This window comes from Phodopus roborovskii, unplaced genomic scaffold (assembly GCF_943737965.1).
Source record: "Phodopus roborovskii unplaced genomic scaffold, PHOROB, whole genome shotgun sequence".
Lineage (NCBI taxonomy): Eukaryota > Metazoa > Chordata > Mammalia > Rodentia > Cricetidae > Phodopus > Phodopus roborovskii.
Window position 1 is genome coordinate 40,483 of NW_026125495.1, and position 18,988 is coordinate 59,470.

General features: G+C 42.2%; 1 protein-coding gene across 1 annotated transcript in view; it reads left to right on the forward strand.

The window, feature by feature from the left end:
* Positions 1-1,134: 1,134 nt before the first annotated feature.
* The window catches only part of LOC127215881 (homeobox protein Mohawk), a 66,432-nt gene continuing 48,578 nt past the window's right edge, over positions 1,135-18,988 (forward strand). Inside the window, exons 1-4 of the mRNA XM_051176353.1 lie at positions 1,135-1,333; positions 2,992-3,151; positions 9,895-10,048; positions 10,472-10,807. Coding sequence (XP_051032310.1) covers positions 1,146-1,333; positions 2,992-3,151; positions 9,895-10,048; positions 10,472-10,807 — 838 coding nt within the window. The 5' untranslated portion in view covers positions 1,135-1,145. The remainder of the gene's footprint in view (positions 1,334-2,991; positions 3,152-9,894; positions 10,049-10,471; positions 10,808-18,988) is intronic.

Below are 18,988 nucleotides of genomic sequence, written 5' to 3' on the forward strand. Positions count from 1 at the left end.
TGGCCGCCACTGCCGTGACTAGAGGGCGGGGCAGGGGGCGTTGGCGAGTGTAGGCGCAGCACACTCGAGAAGCAAGGTGTGTGTGTTGAAGGGCCTGCTGGTAGCGCTGTGTGAGAGACGCTGGATAGACTGAGCTATACCGGGAGTTGCCAAGCAGGGGGAGATCTAGCCGGTGGGCATGGTCCGGATTTCGCCGCAATATTGCGATTGTGGCTTTTCTGCGGCCATGCGGCCTTGCTCCGGATGTCCGTACCTGGCGGGCTGAAGCCTCCAGGCGCTCCAACTCCAGAGGTGAGAGCTGCTGGCTGTCCCGGAGCCTGGCGGGCAGTCTGAAAGGTGTGAGGCTTCAGGCTTCTGCAATGGGCTTTAATTTCCTGAATAGTCTAGCCCCAGGGACCTTGTGCCCTCGCTTTGAACTCCCCAGAAAGATTGGGGAATGTGTGAGACATTTGTCCTGAGACCCACTTAATTTTCAGGTTTGGGGCTCTACTCTTAACTTCCCCTGCTGTCCTTATCCCAGCGGGGGACTTTAACCTAAAGAAGTAGAGGTCTCTGCCATATGGTCCAGGATTTAGAAAACATGAACATCCCTTGACACCAAGACCTAGGTAGGACGCACTGACCTGCCCTTGTGGATGCACTTATTCATGTTATCCCAAATTGTTTCCTCCCAGCTCCTCTTGGGTGAAAAGACTATTCTGTGTGTGGTTCATAACGAACATGTATATCCCTTACTTATTTATTTTGCTTCGCTGTCCTAATTGTGTCTTTCTTAGAAACCAGAAAGCTCGTTTGGAAATTGCTTTCTTTACCTCAGTAGGTAAATTATTTCTGTTTGAAGTTCCCAGAGGTGTAGGAGCTTGATTGGCCGGAGGACACGGCAGGGACCTGTCCCAGGAGTGTTGTGTGGGTAGCCAGGTGCTGAAGAGTATTCACTGGTCTACCAGCAGCAATACAGCCCTGTCCCTCAGCTCAGCTGCCCCGCCGCCCCCACCAAGTTCAGGGCTCCTGAGCTGCAGAAACCTGGGCACAGTAGGGAGTAGTAACACGATACACCTTGATCTTCTAGAATCAGAGCCCTGCTGCGGAGCTCCTGGCGGCCGGAGGCGCTGCAGCAAGGCTGCACGTCCCTGCCAGTCCGCGTCATGAACACCATCGTCTTCAACAAGCTCGGGGGAGCCGTGCTTTTTGAGGACCGAGGCACCCCAGAGCGGGAATGTGGCAGCCGGCCCTATGGTGGTGTCCTGGACAATCCACACACACGCCCGGAGGTGGGCATTCCAGATGGCCCGCCCCTCAAAGACAACCTCAGCCTGAGACACCGGAGGACCGGGTATGCTCAAGCCCTGGGGCTGGTGCCCACCCGGGAGTCCGGAGGGGTAGGGGCAGCGAGTTGCGGGGGGGGGGGGGTGGATGGGGATGTAAAGTACAGACTAAGATCTGAGGATCAGGAGTCTGCAGTTTACCCCAGGAGGACAGCTCTATTCCTCCTGGACTGGTACGCCCAGTTCTTAAAGATTTACCTTCTCAAAACTGGAGGGATTAATTTCTTAGAACAGTTCAAAAGAGTCTTGGTGGAAATTGAGTTGGCGCCGAGTCCCTACGCCCAGTGCTGGTGTAGTTTCTTGCTTTCTCTGCATATCGCCAGAGCAGATTGAGCGCTGTGCTCTGTGACTGGATAAAGTCAAACAGACGGGCCCCAGGTAAGGCCTCGGGGGCTTCCTCTTCTGTGGCCAGAGGATCTCATCTTGGCCTCGGGGTTCCCTTGGCCTGAGTCTAGGTCGTTCCCGTAAGGCATTCCTGATGCTCACAGCTCGGCGGGGCCCGCGGCGAGCCCGGAGGAGTAGGCGGCGGACCTGCTGGCTTTCGGTTTCTGGGGGTAAGCGGGCAGTCGTCGCCCAGGAGCTCCGGGGTGAACCATCGGCTCCAGACTCGGGCCTTGTAGGGCAGCGTGCGCGTGGCCAGGTCCTAGAGGCTCCTAAAGGGGCCGACCTCCTCCTGAACCACAGCATAAGCTGCTTGTTTAGCCGCACTAATACTAACTAATGGAGACTAGGCTTCCCCAAACTGTTATAACCAGGCGGCGCGGCTGGAATTGCATTTCAAAGGGTTCGAAGAAGCTGACTCCCGGCAGGCAGGGACGCAGGCGCACGAGCGGGGATTGGGGCTTGGAGCGCTCGCAGTTGAGGGGCGACACCTCCCGGAACCTCTCGGGAGCGCATCACCCCAAATCGGCTCTAGAGTGAAGCCTGTTTTGCTTGCTTCTCTTGGAAGTCGGCTTTCTTCAGGGTCTTTTACAAACCTTTACCTGCTGGGACGACGTTTCATACTTTTCACTCTTCCTAAAGAGGGAAAGAGGTCCTAGACTGCTTTGTAGGGTCTGCTGTTTTCCTAGCTCTCCATAAGAGCATCATACGAAATCAGAGAGTTCAGAAACCTAGGCAACCATCATACTTTGCTTTGTTTCTGCAGTCCAGTGTATGTTCTCTGACCACTGGAGACTTGCAGCCCCAGGACCTGAGCAAGAGAAATTGGAGGGCGGCCCTCCTCCCGAGGCCAGGGCCGCTCAATGCCCTGGGTCACTTAGCTCTGGGTCCAGATCTGCAGTTTAGAGAACACTTTTCCAACCACGTGATGTTTGTCCCTACCCCTGCAACACTGCCTTACTGGGATCAAGATAACTCCCCACTTTCAATATAAATGTAAGGCTTCACTGGCACAGGACCCCAAGACCAGCAGGCTATTCAGAGACATGCACAGGAACTAGTGCTCCCACGGAGAAGTCGTGGAGTTTCCATTTCTTGCTTTGCCCCGACTGGGGGGCTCTCAGAGTTGAGGTGCATAAGGACAGACACCCTGGATCGGTGGGGATGGGGTTCGCTTAAGCCCAGGTTGGGTGCTGACATCGCAGAAATGTGACCTATCACGGAGGTCCTTCAGGCCACCCAAAAGGTGTCACTAACACATCCCTCTCCTTTCCTCATGACCCAGGGCCCGGCAGAATGGAGGGAAGGTGAGGCACAAGCGACAGGCCCTGCAAGACATGGCACGGCCTCTTAAGCAGTGGCTTTATAAGCATCGTGACAACCCGTACCCCACGAAGACCGAGAAGATATTGTTGGCCCTCGGTTCACAGATGACGCTAGTACAGGTAAGACTCTTTAAACCGGGTTCTCGTTTCGCTGCCAGCGGGCGAGGAGCAGAATCACCATGGTTCCTCTCACTAGGAAGGATGGAAGGATGGCGCTCAGCTTTCAAAGGCGGGTCCAGATTCTCTGCCTTCTGTTTCCGAGGAGGATGGGGGATAGGCACAGGTGACAGGTCCTGTGGTGCGTGGAAAAGAGATTTCACCCCTATCAGTGCGAATGATTGGGCCGGAAGGAGTCTCAGTGATGCGCTGTTGGGGTGGAGGGGATAGAAGATCTGCTGCTATGTGAGAAGATGGGTAGGAATTTGGATTCAGGAGTCATGATGGGTAAGGATGGTGCTACCCACCGTGATTTTCAGTCTTTAGTGTGTATCCATTACCAGGGAGTCTACTTGGAGCACAGATTGTTGCACCCTGCTCTGCTCAGCTTTCCTGATTACGTAGCTTTGGGGCGGGGCCATAAAGTGCATTTCTAACAAGTTCCCAGGTGGTGCTGAAGCTGCCTGTTCAGCTTTGAGAAGCCTGGGCCTGCGGTGCTTATTGGACCCAAGTTAAAGCTCCCCATACAGATTAAGTAAAAATAACCATTATTCAGAGGTAAGCCAGAAAACAGTAAAGGTGGCTTTTAAACGCTGCCTCCTCCCGGCACAGCTGGAAGCCACAGCGCATCATTAGTTTTCTCCTGGCTAAGGAGAGAAGATCCTAGAATGTGAGCGGCCAGTTCACTTTGTCAGCTCTAGAGAAATCATGCCAGCGTGTTTCTTTTGTAGTGAACAAACTCTGCTTTTTATTTAATTAGCTTTTCTGAGCACAATCATATTTGCTATTCCCCCAAACCGTCGGTACAGAGCAGTTACTACCAGTTTTACCAAGGAGCAGGGTTGCTGAGGATAAGACCTTGGTAGAATCAAATGCTTTTCCATCACACCAAAGTTCTCTTTACTGAACATAGAGATATAAAGCTTTGTGTAAACAACAGATTCAGAAAGAGGAGGTCACAGGAGAACCTGGAAACTCCATATCCTACAGTAGCACAAGCGAGAAAGTTTACGCATTTTGTCAAACAAACAACAAAAGGACACTTCGAGATCCAAGATAAAATTGCACTCGATAAAATAAAAATCTCCTTCCAGAGTATTTGCAGTTTCATTTAGGGATTACTGGAAAGTATGACAAAGCATTGCGTTGACTTGTAGCAAGGCCCCACAAAGTTCCAACATGTATTTTTCTGCTCATTTTCAGAATACAGTTTTAGAGAAAACCATCTGCTTTTTCTTCCTATCAACAGGAAATTGTAATAATGGTGATTTGCCACAGCACTGGAGGCAAGAACTAGTTCTGTATTCTTGGCTTGAGATCTGTTTAACACAAAACTCTGAACCTTACAAAAGCAGTTTCTAAATAGTTATTACAATCAGAAAAACTTGACTTATGAAAATAAATGCATATGCTCCAATGTTAACTTAAACAGGCCTGTTACTTATCCTGGATATATGCCTGCTTGCAGAGGCGCTTGGATACTACTAGTAAGTTCAACTAAAAAACAGTACTTTGCTTGATCACGTGGCTTTGCTACTGCTCATATGTAAAGCAAGTCTATTTTACATGTTTTTAAAAACAGTGTTTGGTGGTTAAAAAGCAACATTTGTAGTTATATGACAGAAATTTAAATTGTTATATTTTAATTATTAGCTTGAGTGACCTGAAATACAGTTATACTTTTAACTTAGTTATATAGTTACTTGCCACTTGTAATGACAGTTTTCTATATAAATAACTGCTTTCACACTTATATCTTGGTAGCATTATTACATTTTTCTAACTTCTGTGAAATTACCATTTAAAATTTTTATTTTATAGCATTCAGAGCATAAAAATATATAATTCTTAATTGTAGCAAGGATTGCAATAAAAGATGATACATGTATAACAATGGCTTTTCTATTATTGTCAGTAAGATAAATCTCTTAAATTTTAAAATGATCAGTGGAAAAACTTGAAATGCATAAAATTACCACCCAGGAACTTTAATTATAACTCATCTTGGGTTCAGTTATTTTCAACTGTACACAATGGCATATGCAAAAGATGGATGTAATATTCGATGTATACCCACACATGCATTTATATAGGAATTTATATAAGTCAAAAATGAATTAGACATCCAAAGCATATTCCAGATTTATGGGAACTGCATAAATTATGCAAATACTTTACACTTCTAAAGAAAAAGCATAGAGCTGTGGTATGAGTCAAGCTTTTGATTCTTGCAAATTAGACTCCTCCGTGTCCTGAGTCAAGCTGTCCCTGTGAGTCACTTTATCCTGTGGAGTGAGCTTCTTGAGAAGAGTGGTCATGTCTTACTCATGGGGTTCACCCCATAGGATGACTCTTTCCATGTAGCACACTAGCCCTACATGCCTGTAGATCAAATAGCTTCCTTCTGGGAAAAGGCATCCGAGTCACACATAGCTCTCCAGAATGTCTTTCTGACAATTACAGGATGTCTTGAACTCTGGTTTTAGTTTCAGAACAGAGCAGAGAACACGCAACTTATCAGCTCCATCCTGTAGCATGAGTGTTCAGAACATGCACAAGTCTGTCTCACTTTATTTTCTAATTGTCTACCATATATACCATACCAATGTGTGTGCCTGCAGGGAGATGAGAAAAGCTGCCCTTGCTTCTGTCTGAGCTCTTGATTCTCGTTCACTATAGGGTCTCCTCTTGTTTCTTCCTCACGGTTTATTACAGCAGGCTGTCGCCATAACTATTTTATTCCTCAACAAAAATATCTTAAGTTTGGGTATTTATTTTGCATTTAACATTCCTGTGAGTATGTGTCAAACTTTTCCTAGACTGTACTTTTCCTTTCCTTTGCTCCTCTTAAATTGCCAAGAGAAGGGGTGAAACCTAGTCAGCAATCTCCCCTGAAGCATGGAAGTAAAAAGATGGAAATATGCTTTAATACTTTTTCTGATACATAGAATCCCAGAGGACATTGGTTGGTACCTATAGTTTTTCATCCCTGAGAAAATGAAACAGAAATGAATGAACTGACTATGTGACTCTCATTTACTATTATTCATTCACCTTAACAGTTTGGTTTTAATTTGCTATAATTGTGTTTAACTCTTACTGCCACATGCCATCTCTATGAGACCACAAGAAGCATTTTTATCAAAATTAAGGAGAGTATTTCTGTGTGGCATGCTTTGATGTCAATCAAACAGGATCTTATGCTGGGCCTGGTTCCCATCACTAACACTGTTCATATAGAAATGTGCTCTGTACTCCTGAAATAGGAATAGCTTGTGTTGTCATGGAGCATTAACAAGTAATTTGAGGTAGAATGTCTGTATTATCGCCAAGGTGTGTAGGTTACCAAGGGACAATGCTTGAGTGTTGGTACTTCTGGTAACACAATTTTACATTCCTGTGATGTGCTTGTGTACACTTGGTAAAAATCACTGTATTACAAAAATTTGTTTCCAGTATTGGCATAGCTGTTTTGTTTTGTTTTTGTTTTTGTTTTTTTTTTTTTTTGTAGTTGAGTATGAGTATTTATTCTGGAGTAATACTTGTTATACTTGTTACATATTCAACAATATCTACAATGAGGCCTTATATGTCATTCCAAGTGTTATAAATACATAAGTAGATGCCCAATATTTACACTAATAACTCAGAGTATGCATGTTAATTTCACATGTTCAAAACTTCCTGTTCATTCCTTTGATTTCACACTGCAGTTTCTCTGTTCACACAACAAATCCAAGCACCTTTGGTAAAGATGTGTGGAAAACAGTTTTCTCTTCCAGCTCTTAGAGATTTGGCTCTTTCAGCTTTCACTATAAAATATGCCATTTTAAAGGCACTTCTGCCATTTAAATTCTGTTCCAGAAGCTTCCCTTGGTAAGAGAATGTGCAGGACAACATGGAGTCCATAGTAGATGTAAACTGTAGAAAATGTGTCTATATTTTACTGTCAGTGACACAAGAAATTTATATGAAATCAATGAGAAAAAATGAAAAATATACAAATTCACCAACCACTAGTATTTCTGTTGTTCAAAAACATCAATATTAAATACTGCAATCTAAACCTCACTATTAAGTTGTACTGTACGTTTCTGGTGATAAAATACTGGCAGTGTATGTATGCTAGTAGACTTGGTGTTGTTCAAACTTATGAAACCAGTTTAGAAAAAGCCTATGTTAATATCACTGACATTTCTGGAAAAATCTCCTAATGTCATTATATAATGGGTTGAGAACTATGAATATGTAAGACATTAAAAAGTAGATGATCTCTAATTGTGAAAAGCCAATTAATTCCCTGTGAAATTTAAATGTTCTTCCAATTTTACACATTAGACTTATAGTGTACTAATGTTTGGCTTTTTTTTTTTTTTAAACTGACAGGCCATTCCACTTTGATTATATGAAGTGTCATGAGAATTGGGTTTTATACTGTTCCATATGGGTATAATGCAAGTTAGTAAACACTAGTTAAAATATAACTGATGCAATCTGAATTAAATGTTGTTTAGTAAAGATGTAACCAAAGGGGTTTGGTGCTGGGTCCTGGGAAATGTGTTATGAATATAGGAGCAGATGCAGGCTGGCCTCCTCTTTGTGAGAGGGGCAAAGATGGGCCTCACATGAAACTGATTTAGAAGGGACAGTGGTAAGAGTAGGAGGCAGGATGGACAGCTAGCCATATACAAAGGGATTGGCTGGCATGTAGACAGTGAAGGCTGTTTCACAGCTCTGTTTTTAGAGTTGATAAAGACGTTAGGAAATGTCTGATCTATTACAGCAGGTGAAGGAATTGCTGTTTTTTTTTTTTCCATGCTGAATATCAAACCCAGATCCTTGCATGCGCTTGGCAAGTGCTCTACCACTGTGTTACATCCCATCCCCCCCTGGATGAAGTACTCGGAGTTCAGGAAAAGTTGGAATGAATTAATTAACTTTACATGACATACCATATTTCTAGATAATTCATGATAGGAAACCAGGCCACTTTTCATTATACCAGAGTCACAGGACAGCAGGATGTTAATGATGACTTGAATAAGTAAATTGATTAAGTAAAAAAAAAAATGCATCATATTTGAATTTGCTAATGGTTGTTAAGATCCATTTAAGAGAACAGAATGGAAACTAGGGAAGTTTGAAAGAATTTTTCAGTTCATGAAAATTTGGGCAGTGAGTTAGAGAACCAGAGGGGAGGGAGGGAAAAAGAAGAGACCAAGGGCTCCCTGCTTCCATGGAGGATGACTGCCCCGGGTATCAAATTATTCATGGTTATAGGGGTTCAGGTGTGTGTGTGTGTGTGTGTGTGTGTGTGTGTGTGTGTGTGTGTTGATATGGCCTTGCCAAGGCCTGCACATCACACCATAGCTAGTATACAATAGCTACTCACTGTGTATTCGTTGGATAATTACTCCTAGACATTGCCTATGTGTTGAGGATGGAGAGACTAAGAATTTGAAGCACTGAATCATAGTGATAGTAGTTCAGTTTAACTGCAATAGAAGTTGATGAAAACTAAGGTTTTTGAGGTGGTCTGGTACACACCGAAAGGAGCCATCTTGTTAAGGCAGAAGGGGGTAATGTGAGTGTAGTCAATGATGACTTTATGTGAAAAAAATAACATGTTAGACAAGGAGGAAAATGTGGTTTCCCTTTTTAAAGAGCAATCAATATAGTTTTAATAATAATTAGATATTGGGCAATTTGCAATAATACTTCTTTTGTATTTATAACACTGACACTGTACTATAACTACCCTAAATATATTGATAGTATGACTAAGAAAAGAAAATGAAGAATCTTCCACTGAAAACATTGCCACACAAGCCATTATAGTAATAGGAATTTGTGTTCTGGACAAATTCACAGAAAAAGTAATGATATTTATATAGTTCATATTTTTAAAAGCAAATATAGTCCTTTAATTTTTTTCAATTGTAAAAACTATATGCTGTTGATATACTGATAGCATAGTATTTTAAGAAAAAGGACATTTTATCCTTTAGGAACTCAATGGCTCCTTGAAGAATGAAAATTATTCAGATGTCACTTCTTTGCCTTTACTGATGTGTTCAACAGTAGACTTTCAGTTTCAAGCAGGAGTCCTGGCCTCCCCATTACCTCTGACTGTACCTTCAATCATTTTGCTAGCTCCTCTTTAAGTGTCCAGTCTCCTTAAGTGGCTCCCAAAGCTTGGCTCTCAACTCTCTTCAGTTCATCTATTCACAGCTTAGCCTGAAAGTGAACCTCTAAGCCTGTAACTCTCAAATCGGACCCTCCCTTCCTTCAAGTCTTAGGTATACCTTTTGTTTTCCTGTTGGACCTTCATCTGTGTGCGTCTCTAGTGCCTTAGCTTAGATATTTCTCAAACAGGGCACACAGGCACATCCTCAGATTTTTCAAAATCTCAGGGCAATACAAGTTGGTCGACTCAACATCACCGTTAACTTTTCTGCTCATTGGGTTTGTGGGTTCCTGCACCATTCACCTCCCTCTTCCTTTACCCTTCCCCATCTCTTTTGAGGTGATGCTTCCCACTATTCCCCAAGCTGAACCCAAAACCTAGATTCTCCTGCCTCGTCTCCGAAGTACCTAAGACCATAGGTGTATAGCAGGAACCCTGGTCTTGGATTCTTTAAGAGAAAGTAATTGCGTAATCGCCATGTCTTAATGCTTTGTTAATTGAAAAACTAATGCCATTTTAGGTGTCAAATTGGTTTGCTAATGCTAGACGTCGGCTGAAGAACACTGTTCGTCAGCCAGATTTAAGCTGGGCCTTAAGAATAAAGTTATACAACAAGTACGTGCAGGGCAATGCGGAGCGGCTCAGCGTGAGCAGCGACGACTCCTGCTCGGAAGGTTCGTTCAGCTTTTTATTTTCCTGTCGTTGCTTTGCCATTGTAATAGGTCCACCCTAGATGCTGTCTTAGTGGTTGACCCCACAAGATATTGTAGTGTCACAGATTTGTTTTTTATTGCCCGAGGTAACCTCACCTTTACAGTTTTATAAAGCAACAGGATTATAGCCATTCCTCTGTTTATAGATTTGTCATGGGGTGGGGCGGGGGAGTGACTGAGCATTTTCATTAAAAATAAATACCCTATGGAACAATTACATAGGTTTCTGCTTCCTTTTACCTAAAAATTAACCTTATGTATAAAAAAAAATCTTAAATATGGCATACGCTCTTGCATTGTGCATATTTTAATGACAAGTGTGACAGTTGAGCGGCTAGGGAAAGTATGTGCAAGTACTAGTTGGTGATATTTTTTCCCCCTCAGATGGAGAAAATCCCCCAAGAAATCACATGAACGAAGCAGGCTACAGCACCCCTGCCCATCACACTGTGATTAAAGGGGAGAGCTCAGTGATAAAAGCTGGAGTGAGACCAGAGTCAAGGGCGGCTGAGGACTATGTGTCACCTCCCAAGTACAAGAGCAGCTTGTTGAACCGCTACCTTAACGACTCTTTGAGACATGTCATGGCCACAAGCACTGCCATGATGGGGAAGACAAGGCAAAGGAACCATTCTGGATCTTTTAGCTCCAATGAATTTGAAGAAGAGCTGGTGTCTCCGTCATCATCAGAAGCTGAAGGCAACTTTGTCTACCGCACAGGTAAGCCCAGGCTTTGTTGTAGTGACGGTGACCTGAGTGAGACAGACAAAAAACTGTGGCAGGGGGATTTATTATAACAAATACAAGAAAGCCGTAAGATACATTGGTTGCTGTAATTAATTCTGACATAAAGCTCTTGATTGGTTTTAAACTGGCAGTAGATGTATTTGTTAGAAGATGATGGTCTCAGCCTGAGATATTTTGCTCTGTAATAATTTGGATAAGAGTCTTCATTCTTACTGATACTTTTAATGATGGTGATGTGACAACAGAATAGATTCTTCACCGTGTATGGACCCATGTGTGCTGCCATGCTCAGCTTTATCCCCTTGAGATTTGGTCTCTCATTGGACCTGGATCTAGGCACTGGGGTTACAGGCACATGCCCCATCTTGCTTAGCTTTTTCATGAGGGTGCTGGGGATCTGAGCTCAAGTCCTCATTTTTGTGTAACAAGTTTTCTTTCCCTCTGAGCCATTTCACTTGCCTGATGATAACAATATTTAAAGGATGTATGTGCTCCCTTTCTGAGTAATCCATACAGTGGAGGATTGTGCTGGATTGTGGCCAGCCATGCAAATGTTTTATATACCACCTTTTCTTTTTACATACTTTGACTACTAGAAGTGATAGGAAATGAATACAAATTAACACACGTGCCAGCATTTTCAGAAAGAAAAACACAAACCTGGATTCACTTACTTTGGAAATTTCACTTTGGTTCCTGGAAAGTACAAGTAGGGCTGATAAATGGCTTTGAAATTTTTTATATTCATTCCAGAAATATTGAGCTGATTTCTACCTGTCCAAAGCATTCAGATGGAGTAGCACGTTGGCGAAGATTTCTATCTTGACTTTAGCTCAGAGAGATTTGCTTTTAAGGAGTATTTGAGCAGGGATACTTTGGAAGAAGGGATAGGTGAGATCTACATCTGGTATTGATGCAACCTGACTCCTGGGAACACCGGTGAATGAGCCTGATGTTAGATCTGGAGACAAGAATGCACTCAGCCTAGCCAGTTACACCACAGATGAAAACACCAACCAAGAACACAATGGTTCAGCATTGGCTGAACAGCACAGCAGGGCCTATACAAGAGCTTCCAAGAGGGGAGCCTCTGCCAGAACTATGATTATATCTACTATCACCAGTCACTGCCTGTAGCTATCCTACCACCACCAATTATTGCCTGTAGTTACCCTACCATTAATCAATGCCTATAGTTACACCACTGTCTATAGTTACCCTACCACCAATCAGTGTCTGTTGTTATCCTTCTACCATCAATCATAGCTTGTAGTTAGCCTACCACTACCAATCATTGCCTGTAGTTATCTTACCACCACCAATCATTTCCACCATTGACAATAATAGTATTTTCCCCAAGAATTTGTTGAATACCATGTGCCCAACACCATGGCAGATGTGATATCCAAATGATAACCTTAGAGAAGAATGAGGCAGATAATTTTCTGTCCCTGGAGACTTTTCCAGTAGGATTTAGTTCAAGTCTTTTTTACATTATAAAACTTATGTTTCAAGGTATATTATATGACAGGGATCAAGTTAGAAAGACTACAAGGTGAAACCTGTAGCTGAAGTGAATGACCTAAGTAATCTTCTTGGAGGACCACCAAGCACACGATGGCAGAAAGAGAAGATAGAGTCTGAAGGTGCTTCCTATCCATCAGCTCCCATAATACATATGTGGCTTTTGTGTGGCAGGCTTTTCTCTGACTACTGGGCTCCTCTCCTTGAAATAAGGGTATTTGTTTAACTCTTACTGAGTAGTTAACCCACTATTCCCAGTCATTTACTGACTAGTGACATTACACTTGGCTTTGCTATAAGGACTACATACCTCTACACAAACTAACATTGTTGAGGTGCCTGACTTGGCAACAGTGGAGTTTTAGGAAGGAATCCACAGTTAGTACACTGAGTACTGCCTTCTGATTGATTAGCCTGAAATCTCCTCAAATGTCTACAGATGTGAACAGCATTATCATCCCAAAAGTGTCAGGACATCCTTAAAGAGCTGAGTCAACATTTTCAATTTTCATCTCTAACTCCCACATAAAGAATCCCAAGCAGGCAGATATACAAAAACAGCCTCAGAAGGAGGAAATGGCTATAGGAAAAAGTTAAAATAAAAAGACACGCACATACACACACACACTATCCTGAAGTGCTGCGAACAATTGTTTGACAGTATACCATTTGTAACTGTGTATATGCCTTGATATTAGCCTTGAAAATAAATGATAAATTCATGAGTAAGAAAGTTTTATAAATGACAAATAACTGGAAAAATTTAGGTTTTTAGTGAATTTGGTGTCCCCAAATTATGAATTGATTTTTTTTCAAACTTTGAGTAACTAAGTATTAAGTTTAAACATTTTCTGGAACCTTTGAAATTATATCAAGTGCTTCAGTTGTTTTAAAAAAATGTAATGTAATTCTAATCCCAGACCAGATTAAGATCATATGAAAGTCTTTTTATGATACAGAGCACTGAGTGAGTTGGGAGATTTTTTCAGCTCAAGCTATGCAAACTGCAGAAGCATGGCATACAGCTATGACAATACAAACATACACATACAGGTACAGCAAATGCAATTTGAAGAAAAGTGCAGTTAATGAGGTGAGTTAGGTAGCAACTGTTTATTTAGAAAAAGTTTCTTATGAACACATTTATGTTACCCAGTAAAAGCAAGATCATATGCCTGTAAAATGCCCGATCATGTTGTTTGAAAATGTGTGCTCTTCAAAGGTGACAGAACGGTTCGAAGGAACACTGTGCCTGCAGTTGATTCTTTTCAGACTGAGATACTTGGGCTGTTTGTTTTTCTTAAACCATTCCAAAAGTACTTGGTCCATATTAAGCACCATTCTGTTCGCCTGCCAGCTCTCTAGAAATAAAGCCCATTCTCACTGACCCAGTCAGTGAGAAAGCAACCTAGACGCGCAAACTTTTCATACATGTGTGTAAACTCTAAAAGAACAGCCTGATTTTTTCCCATAATGTCCAAACTTAAAAAATTAAGAGAGAGTCCAAGGGCCTGAAAGTGCTGTGCAAAGGTTCAGGCCAAACAATAAATGGCTGTCTTCAGAGGGACTGAGGGATAGCACCCTCATAGCCAGGTTACCTTGAGTGCTTTCCGAGTGACCGCTGTGGCTTCCTGGCATCTGAGCCGACTCCAAATTCTTTCATTTCATCTGGTTATGTCTCTTTCCTCATCAGAACAGAAATGTTTGAAGTCTGATAATCACCCACACTCCTACCTCACCTTCTGTATACAAAGACGTTAACTCCATTTAAAAAAGTACACGCTAAGTGTGGTTGTTCTCTAGGCTCAGTGATTACAATTACATCTCCCTGCCTTTTTCCCCCCTTAAGAATATATACTTCATTAAGAATATGGAATCCGGAATTGAAGTGAAAGTTGGTGTGTGGAAGGATTGTGGGGCACCGGTGAAATTTTATTTCACTAATTCCTTTTAAGACAGAGCCTTTCTTTGTAAACCAGAGTGGCCTGAAACTCACTGAAATCTATCTGCCTGTCTGACTTCTGGGTGCTGGGATTAAAGTTGTTCACCACCACACCTGGCTTTCCCCATTCTTGTTAATCATGAGAGGGAGGAAAGAGTGTGTGGATTATTAAGCAGAAACCGTCAATGCATGAATGTTTTGCTGGTTTTTATGTAAACATTATTTCTCTGTATTTTGCAGACTTGGGCATTATGCCAAAGCCATAATAAATCCTCAGTAAATATTCACTGAAACATTTCCAATACAACTGACAAGAACCCCCAATGTTTTAAATACAATTAAGTGACGCTGGAGGCAGGCAGTCACTCAGTGTGTTCATGGGACGAAATTCCATGAATTAAAACGAGTAGGGATTTTCAGATGTTTGCTGGAGCAAACCTCCAACACAAAGTGGCACCCAAGTTTCTGGTGCTGAGGTGGTTCTGAGGCATCAGGATAAATGTCTCTAGACATCATTCTTCCTTATGCTCTCTCTCTTCCTCATGTTCTCCACACAAGACCAACCAACTATGCCACCTTATAAAACAAGTCCTCATTAGGTCCTTGCCTAGAGGATTTAAGCCTGTCTTATGCCTCAAGACCAAATCTATTGAATTTTCTTCTGTACAGGAAGAGGGAAAGAAGTTTCTAAATGTTGTGATTAGAGGACATCAGGAAAGCCTAGAAATAAAACTTAAGGACTTCTGCTTTCCACTGCTGGGGAACAAAGGGTGTGTCTGTCTGTCTGTCTGTCTGTGTCTTTGTGAGTGTTCATAGCTCACAAGTGAATCTCTTTAGGAGTGACTGGGACATTCAAGCATTTTTCTGAGCCCACTGTCAGTAGATTCTCAGTAATTTGTCAATGTAGCCTTCTCCCAAGAGGCCAAGCATTTCAAGTTCATCTTGTTAAGCTGACTTAATTAGTCACATCTGTCCTAGAAAAACAGCCAGACCTCTGGGACTGCTCTCTGTGTGATGTGAATTAATCATATTTAGCCTTTCCTGCACTTGACTGAGGTGAATATCCCCAGTAAAGGGGCAGTTTTTGATGGACAGCGAAAAGAAACCATGTTCTTGGTACATGAGACAGACACTTTGAGATGTAGGAACTGTTTTGGACTGCCTGCCATGGTTGCAGAGCTAGAGCCAAATGAGAGAGCTGGGCAGTGGAGCTGCTCAGAAATCCACAAAATTTTGTGGAGGATGAGCGCCAGCTGCCGCTTCTGGGCATTTGTCTTAGCTGAAGGTGATGCTCGGAGGGCTAAGACATTCTTTTCCCTCTCATTTCCTGCACACTCCTGTGTGTTAGAATTTTAGCTGGTGTCTGTAGTAAGGTCCAGGTGTGCTTGTGAACCCTGAAAACTACTGGGTCAGCATAGGATGTATCCTCACTCCTGGTTTAACGTCTTGGGAGTACACTCTGAATCTGACAACTGCTGAGTGCTTCTCTTCAACAGCTAGTCTGTCCTGTCTGAGGGTCTCCTGTGCAGAGTCATTCCCACATCGGGTGTGGGTGCCAGGAGCCCTGTGCTTTGGCCAGCCACCTTCTGCTTTGGATGCATTTTTAGTTCATTATTATTATCATTATCATTATCATTATTATTTTGGTGTTGTAACTTGCCTGCTTCTTGTTGAGCTTTGTATTTTGAATTACTTAAAACAATGCTTTCCTGACAAGGCAGTAACAGTTGATAGACTACAGCAGAACATAGTGAGATCCAGCCAGTGGCATTTAAAGGATATTTTAAAGTTTACCCAGTTGTTTTTTGGCCTTATACCTTACTTATCAGACACCACTTGGAAAGGAGGTAGTCACCATGAGTGAACTTCTAAGATCACATAAATTTAAGGATAGATGAAAAACTACAGAATTGTCTGCTCCTCTGATATCATAGTTTTAAACACTGCATTCAGGGTGTGTTTTAAGGACTCTTCTCTTCTTACGTTTCCTGTCTCCTATGAGAGCTCCATTCAGTTCTTATTCAAGGCTAGGATCAAACCAAGGGCCTTTAGCAGTAGACCCCTGGGCCACACTCCTATCCCCACAATGCTTCTAAAAAGCCATTCTGATTTTTCTAGTCAGAACCCTTAGGGTTGCTACAACCCTAACTGAACCCTAACTTCTTTGGGTAAAGAGCAATAATTTCTTGATGGATTTTGAAAGTCAGAACTTTCCTACTTGCTAATTTCACAGTAATAATATTTCAAATGAGATTTGTAGAAATTGTGATCATTAGGTAAGATTATGACAACAGTAGATGATCTATAGGTTCTTAGTAAACACTCAATAATAGCCATCATTGCAAAACTTACAGACTCACAGAGCTTATGTGGGGAATTTTAAGCAGATTGGTATTTGAATTTATATCAACTTTATGGATTCACTTGAAAATAAAAATGGAGTTACACAAAGTGTCCCCCTATTGTGAAGAACTGAAAGAGACACAGGCAGGAGAGGGAGGGAGCAGGGAGAGAGGGAGGGAGGGGAAAGGGAGGGAGGGTGAAACAGACAGACCAACAAACAGACACAGAGGCAGAGAGAGACAGAGACAGACTGAGACTCACTCACTCCCTGAGTGATTCTTGTTGTCTCATGGGTACCTAAGAAAGCTAAAATGAAGATCTGAGACTCTCAGCCTCAGCAGCAGCATGACTTGCAGGTGAACACAGAAAGGCATTTTAGCTTGAAGAATGTGTAGGTTTTGTTAGAGCTGAGTTTGGTTCAGATACATATGTCTTATTTTTACATTATATTATTTATAACAGACAACAATACTAATTTCATACTTGTCTGAATGCAAACAAAATTTTGGGTGTTTTTAATAATCTGTGTGTGTGTTTGATTCTCTCCTTCCACCTTTATGTGGGTTCTAGAAATTGATGTATGGTGACCAAGGGTGACGTGCAGGCTCTTTTGCCAGCTGAGCCATCTTGCTGTTCACAGAGTGTTTTGAAATGCAGCCACATTCTGTCTGTTAGGTACAGATTCCCACTGCCTGGCGTGCATTACAAGTTCTTAGCGGTCCTGAATTGGTGCTGTATCGATTGAGTTTTTATAGGCTCACTAGCACTTCAAATAGTATTATATCTGCTACATAAATATTTCTTAAGTGAATTAGTTGGTGTCTTAATATGTTAAGCATGTCTATCATGACAGACATTCAAATGTGCATAGGTGTGTACTGGTCTTTATCACCATGACAAGAGAAAGAAAAAGACCCAGAATAAGTTACAGTTAATAAAAACCTAGATTTTTGAAACCTGGCGAAGCTTAAATAAAATCAAGCTCAAAAGAGATTGTAAAATGAGAATAATTTGATTTTAAGTAAAAGAGAAACTTCCAGGAATTCGTAGGTACTTAGCAGGGAAGATTAGCTAGTTTGAAGAAAATCCATCAATGAAGGAACATCTAGCAGGCACATTTATCACAGAGAACATAGTCTTGTAGACAAGGCTTCAGAAACAAAGTGAGATTTTGACTGATTCATCGCTGGCATGAAGCCAGAACAAAGTTTTCCCTTTGTAAGAATGACTGTTCAGAGTTGAGAGTGTAGCTTAGAGTTCATGCCTCCCAGATAAAGATTTAGGGTCTGCCCACCCCTCACTCCAACTTACATCTTAGAATAGGAGGCAGTTATACAGAAACCTATGTGTCCTCTCTTCTGTGTGTAAGAATGAAGAAGCGAAACGTTTCCCAGGTTTTCCTACTAAAGACAGGTTATGAGTGGGAGACTTGGCCCTGCAGAGGCATTCTCTGTGTTTTGTCCTGATTCTTCTGCTGGCATCTATCAACAAATCCAGTGTGACTGGTTTCTGATGCTCAAACTTGCCACAGCAGCCAGTCACCTCCGGGGCAGTCCCTTGGATGTGCTTGTCCATGTTACTGTGTTTAAGACCGTGTCAGTGTTTCCATTAAGAGACTTTTTCATTCCCCAGGGTTTCTAAATGTCGTTAAAATTCAAGCCAAATTCAAACCTTGGTGTAAAAGAGTCTTTTTTCCCCCTTCTTCCCCCTTCCTCTATGCACGAGGAATATAAACCAACAACCCCCACTAATTCTAACTTTAGTTTTTTGCTTAAACTTTTTGCACACAGATAAGACTAAATAAGAGACATTGACGCCTCTGTGTAGCCTGAGATTGAGGAAGATGTAAACAGAAGATGCTTACTGACTCTGAAAATAAGATGTTCTGTTTAATGAACATGGAGGCGTGTGCTCTGCCCCCTTCCTGCCCCCATTCTGTCTGTCTGTCTCCTGCTCTCCGTCCCCATTCCTTGATTAGTTAGTTATAGGTGGTTCCCCTTCTGCTTCCCTACTTCATTTCTAAAATTCAACAGGTATTTTTCTATCTAGAATTTTCTGTGTAGCGAAGGTGTTACAGAAGTTTTACTCTGGGTAAATATGCACTTTCTGCAAGCCCTGAATAGTTTGGATCTTTGAAGTTTTCAGGCGTCATGTTCTTGTTGCCTATGATTTATTAGATTGTTGATAACCGTGAAAGCAAAGGGGAAAATAAATTTGTTTACCCTAAGCAGTTGCTTTTTTTGTTTGTTTCTCAGAACTTTTTCCCTTGTTTTTCAGGTTGGGGGAGAGTGGCATATTTAAGTGGCAGTTGTGTACTGAACTGGTCCCCTGCCACAGCTTTGATG